The 6,000-nt window shown below is 41.4% G+C and overlaps 1 protein-coding gene across 4 annotated transcripts in view; it reads right to left on the bottom strand.

Moving 5' to 3' along the window:
- Positions 1-1,741: 1,741 nt before the first annotated feature.
- MFN2 (mitofusin 2) overlaps positions 1,742-6,000 on the bottom strand; it is an 89,365-nt gene continuing 85,106 nt past the window's right edge. For all 4 annotated transcript variants that reach the window (XM_085609924.1, XM_085609925.1, XM_085609927.1 and 1 more), the window contains 2 exons: positions 4,239-4,373; positions 1,742-3,510 (listed from right to left, as the gene is read on the bottom strand). In XM_085609924.1, coding sequence (XP_085466050.1) covers positions 3,441-3,510; positions 4,239-4,373 — 205 coding nt within the window. In that variant the 3' untranslated portion in view covers positions 1,742-3,440. The remainder of the gene's footprint in view (positions 3,511-4,238; positions 4,374-6,000) is intronic.

The following is a 6,000-nucleotide window of genomic DNA, read 5'->3' as shown; positions in this document are numbered from 1 at the left end:
GTCAAATATTAAATCTTCATAGTTTGTAAACTCGTAGCTTCAGTATCATTGGTGTCAAATTGCTTTAACCGTTAGGTGTGGGTCGCTAATTTCATCTATCAAGTATAAAATTCGTAAGGAGGGGAGGGCGATGACAATCAAGATAATTGCAGGCATGATTGTTCACACTATCTCGATTTCTTGGGCGTCTATAGCGGTGGTGTTCGTGAGTTTAGTGGTTATTATTGTTGTAATAATATAAAGTACTAGTGTGCTAATTAAAAAAACGGCTATTAGTGCGTGGTCGTGAAAGTGTAGTAGTTCTTCTATGATCGGTGATGCTGCGTCTTGAAAGCCTAGTTGTGACGGATGTGCCATATAAGATGTACAAGGTTTTAACTAGCAATAAGGCCTTGACAAGGTTTCTTTAAATGTTTTAAAAACAAAAACAAACAAAAATAATGTCATGAGCAATGCCAATAGCTCTAACTTTAACAATGCCGAGACCATTTCATTGTAAATGCTTGTTGAAAATGGGGACGATGACAGAGGAGCTCCATGAGTCAGGTATGAGCAAGACTTAAAGATGACCGTGAGGGGTGGGGCCCAAAAGGACACATTATGTTTGATTTAATCAATGGGGACACTGTCAGGACCAGGTGCTTTGTCACCCGACCTCTGATGGATTGCTGCCTCAGCCTCCGGCACCACCTTTTAACAAGCCTGTTGACTTGGGAACCCTTCCACCAACTACCAGAACGTTAGTTATCATTGATTATTTTTCTGATCTCATGTTATCGTTGCCTTGTCCTGCACCTCCCCTCCTTTCCCTCAAAAGTGAATCCTGTGGTTGAGAGTGTCAACCTTCGGCTCTACCTAGTCCGAAGAATCCATACTCTAAGCTGAGCACCCTTGTAAACTGATTAAAGACTTTGTCATGGCTACTGACAATGCTTTTCTAAAGAAATGCATCACCAGGCTTCATAGACTACAGAACCAGGCAGCAGTAATGTGCTTAACCTATGAGAATGGGACTATATCAGAATTACCCGTAAAGTACTCTACTGGCTGCCTGTTGCTGCTAAGATCAAATGTAAGATTTTTTGCACCAATCATACACCATAGTTGAGTGAAGGCTCACAATAACAGCCGAAACAGGCTCCTCATTATTCACTAACTAGAAACTTGTGCTTAGGGGCCAGCAATCTAATCTAGTCAAAATTATTCAAGACGGTGAAACACAAAGGGAGATCCTTGAATGCCCTGAACACTGAAGATGAAACAGAAGGGAGATTCCTGAACCCACAATCATTCCCTGAAATCTGTACCCAATCACAAGTGGTTCAGGAAACTGCTGAAAGCTAAACTATTTACACTGCGTTTCAATTGAACATTGTACCCTATTGGTTGCACTGGAAGAATATCAGACATGGATCCCACCTGTGGGATTAGACTCTCAAGTCTACCCCTCCCTCCCCTCACTCCAACCTGTTTAAATGTCATCACTGGCTGCGTTCCGAAGTAACTGAAAGGCAAAACCATGCACATTATAAATAAGTTAAATAAATAAATGAGTAAACATATAAAAATACTTCCTCACTAATTTATAATCCTGCTTGAGAAGGTTCTCTTAGGACAGATGGGGCAGAGACACGAAAGTATGTAGAGGTTTACTCCCCTACAGCTAAATTACATCCTAGGCATAAAATACCCCATTCAAAGACAAGGAAAAGACAGAGCAATAAATGAGACTATACTGATGTGATCTGGTGTGGGCAGAGCCTGGGTAGCGGAAGAGCCATTCAGGCCCTACCCTCGTTTATTTTTAACATGTGATGCAAATGCTCAGCAGCACCCAATGGCAGGACATTCCAGGCATATCATTGAAGGATCAGAAGACCAACAAGTACTGTAATTCCCACAGTCAGTAACATATTCTTTTACACAGGAAGGGTTTTTGTCCAGGCAGCTAAATAAATTAAACATTCTGAACAAGGATTTTTATGTAATTACAATTTATTTTGACGTTGGTTCTCAGTATTAACAGTATTGACAGGAACAGACAGCCAAAAGTGTGTAAGATTAACTTGTGGAAAAGTTATAAAATACTAGCAGCCATCAATAAAGTGCATTTAAATATACCTGCCTGTACCCTAACCAAGCCCACTACCAATGCAAGCAGACAAGGCATGAACTGGGCACACTGCCCTGCAGACAGGGAACACTGCCACACAAGCAGTGCCTACTGGAAAACACACAGTAGTGGATCATCCCCTGACCTTACCTCAAAATCTTCAAGTCTTGTTTAACAACTTACCTTCATATAGTCAAAACATATGCGAAATGTGTTTGCTTACAAAGTTTTATATATTGGCAACTGTAAATGTGGTGCATCTGGTTATTAAACAGAAAAAAAGATCATAATTATAAATATTTGACTAAAGATCAAATGTACTCAGTACAGTAAAGCATATATTATCCCTGTCAAGCTATCCTGAGAAGTCTCCAACTGAAATCCGTTACTTTCTTTCCCTAGGCAGAAAGGCAGAAGCTGCCCCTTTCCATGAAATTTCACTGGTGCCAAGAGACCAGTTCCAAGCGATATAAACACATTTGGCAAAACAACATCTAAAACACAATGTGACAGGTCGCTGGTACCACTCTGTGTATGCACATGCCCTGTGCAGCTGCCTGATGCCCACGAGCAGTACCCTTGAAGTGCAGTATGTCATTTAAAAAAGTGTGAAGTACCTACGACTGAAAAGTTGATAGGAGGGAAGATGCTTCACGCTCCTGCACAAATAGACAGAAAATAATGTTATGAAAAAAAGAGAGTGAAAGAATCCTTGTGGGGATTTAAGGCTTAGCCAACGTCTGTAATCCACAGCTGAGTTCAACAATAAACTGTGTCTGGCTGGGCACTGCTTGTCTACCAGGACCCTGTTAAGGAAGTAACAGGGTTCCTGTAGTTGGCATGAATGTGAAAGTCAAGGGATGTTTCACAAGACTTAGCAGTCTTCGGCTTAGGTGTGTCTGCTAAATCTGGGTGCGGTAAATACCAAAATCATAGCAGAGGTCATAGTTAACTGCAAGACCATGAAGTTTAACTTCTGGCAGCAGGAAAGGGATTCAGACAAACAAAATTTCATTTTTCCTTCCAGGCCAGAACTCTAGATTGGTAGCAAATATAGAATAAGTGCACAGCTACCTTTTGCGCCCTCCTTATACTGCCCTAACAGTCATGGCATTGGCCATGTTCATCAAACAAAAACAGAACACTTACAAGTGACCAAAATTTAAATAAGGAACAAAGTATCTTAAAACAAAACCGTATTTACACTTTGAGGCAACACTCAATAATAAGCTGCTGTTGATCCTCTGCAGGGATCCAGTGTCTCCTCTTGGTTGCAAGGCCCTATGTTCCCTCAGTGCGTCTCCAGATGTTGCTTTGTGTTCCTCTTTTACCGGCTTTGCTCCAAATACTGATTAGTGAACATGTTCAGCTCGCTGTCCAGCCATCCAGCCTTATTCCTGCAAGACAAATCATCAGGTAAATACCCTCAAATTTCACAAGCTGTCACAACTTGCCACTTTCAGGGTTAACAACTTTACCTCTGCTGCCTGCCCATGGAGAAGGCAAAGATCCTCTTTTACCTGCACTCCACATCGTTTCTGACACCCTCAAAACGAACCCACCATCCCACTGAGCTCTCTTCCAGCGAATGACCCCACACACAAGTCTGTCTGTTGCATCATCCTCCAAAGAATAACGAATTCATCTTTTGCACTTGACTAAAGTTACATGCTCGAACATTCAAAGTAAACTAATTTCTGAAGCATAGAGAAAATATCGGATTATTACTGTAGAGGGAGTATATAAGATTCCATGAAAGAAGAGATATGGAATGAGCACATCCAGCAGAAAGGAATAAAGCACCACCATAAAGGTACGGTCAATGTGAAGGCAGCGTGGAATAGGATAGATGGCATCCTACGGTGTTCTGCTTCAATTACTTTTTATCTCCACTGCCTGTCTGTGGGAGGAATGACCGAGACATACAGAACAAAAATATGTGAAGGTGTTTTGGCACATAATATTAATTTTTTTAACTGCACAGAGAAAGAACTGAAGGACTTCCTAGATGCTTAAAAAGATGTGTCACACAATGAGATTCAGCACTTCAACATTAAGAAGTGTTACTATTATTGAAGTGTAGGGTGTAATGAGTGTATAGAAGGATGCAAAGAATGCCTCTCACCTGAGAAGTTTGGCCTTACTCTGTAGTGAATCCAAGATTTCAATCTTCTTACTCAATGTGGTCACTTCCTGCTCCAGATTCTCACGTGTTATATCAACCTGCTGACACAAGTGCACAAAAGTGCCAGCCAGTTCCCTATGAGACAGAGAAAGGCATGAAAAACAATGACAATTGTGGATTACCTTCCACTTTAAAACGTGACAACCTGAGATTTGGGTCTATTTTTGTAAAATGCTGTAGCACAGATTAGTAGAGATTACACTTTAATTTCTATCACATTTTAAACGCACCTGCCTCTGCGTCCATTGTGCTGCTTATCACTGAAATGAAACAGCGCAATTATGACTCAAGTCGATGCGGATTACTAGGCAGAAAATTGATGAAAGCCTGGTTGTGGGGAGAGAAGGGGAGGGCGGGCAAGACAGACAGACGGACAACAGACAGACAGACAGAGACACACTTCATCCAGACTCCTGGGATGTCAAGTAACAGTAGATTAGAGGGCAGGAACACACTTTGGTTGAGCACAGAGAAAGACTGAAGCTCACATGCAAGAACGGTTCTGTCCGCAATCTTGCCCTACTTCCCTCTACTGGCTTCTCTCTCTCTTTTCTTTCCATTCAGAATAAAAGGGAAAACACTGTAGGAGGATAGGCTGCCTGAAGGAGGAGGGATTTAGGAATACATATGCAAGAATCTCAACAATGAGTGATCTGCACTTAATGGAACGTCTAGTCCCCTTTTTTTCCAACATACCAAACCGACATCACTGAAGAGACTAGGTGGTTCTAGATTTACCGTCTTAGCCCCTCATTTTTGGAACTCTCTTCACTCTAACATCAGATCCTCTACAAGCTACCCTCTATTCAGGAGACTCTTAAAAACCTGGTTGTTTTCCCTGGCGTACGAATGACCAAACAAGCAGCAGGCTATTCCTATATTTAGCGTCAAGAAGCCGTTCGGTGTATGTGCGCTCTATAAATATTTTTAACATAACATAACTGAGGAGGCAGCTAACAGGCCATCAACTAATATCGCAGATGGATGATTTTAAAGGTTTTCCTTTACTGCTTGGTTGAATTGAGCCTGAAATGTACACCTAACATATATGGCACATGCTCATGGAAGGCATGAGCAACGAGCTAAGTGGCTGCTTTGCAAATAATGGGCACACAAAGGTGGAAAGCCATTAAAGATGTTTTGGCCTATACATCCATGGGCATACAGTTCGTCATGAGAATATATACGCTTGCACGTGTAGCATTTCGGAGATAAACAAAGCAATAACCCACTGAGTGTCGAAGCATTAAACGCCTATTTGCCAGGCGACTGGTGATGAAAAGCCTGTCCGATTTCTACTTCGGATCGGAGCCAGAACAAAAATTGCATTCAAAATGGGATTCACAATAATGAAAACAAAAGATTGCTTGGTTGAGTAGGAAACTGTAGAGGACCTTAAGAAACAAGCACTGGCAAAGCCAATAAGTTGTGCCTTTTGTGCAGGCAGCAATCCTGTAGAGTACTGGTATACTAAATGCATGGATTGTCTATCAAAAAGATTAGTTATTAGATAAAATAAATGGCTTCTAGCTAGCTTTGCTAAAAAAATTAATGCATTTGGGAATTAATCCCTAAGAGATCTGTCATTCACGCAATGTAATTTACTGGATGGGCATGCAGGATCAAACCAAGAAAGGAGGAATAAGCGCACTGTAAAATACAAGCGAAAAATGGGTCAGTAACGCTTCTACAATCTTGCAGC

This window comes from Triturus cristatus, chromosome 1_2 (assembly GCF_964204655.1).
Source record: "Triturus cristatus chromosome 1_2, aTriCri1.1, whole genome shotgun sequence".
Classification (NCBI taxonomy): domain Eukaryota; kingdom Metazoa; phylum Chordata; class Amphibia; order Caudata; family Salamandridae; genus Triturus; species Triturus cristatus.
This window is presented reverse-complemented; position numbering and strand designations above follow the sequence as displayed.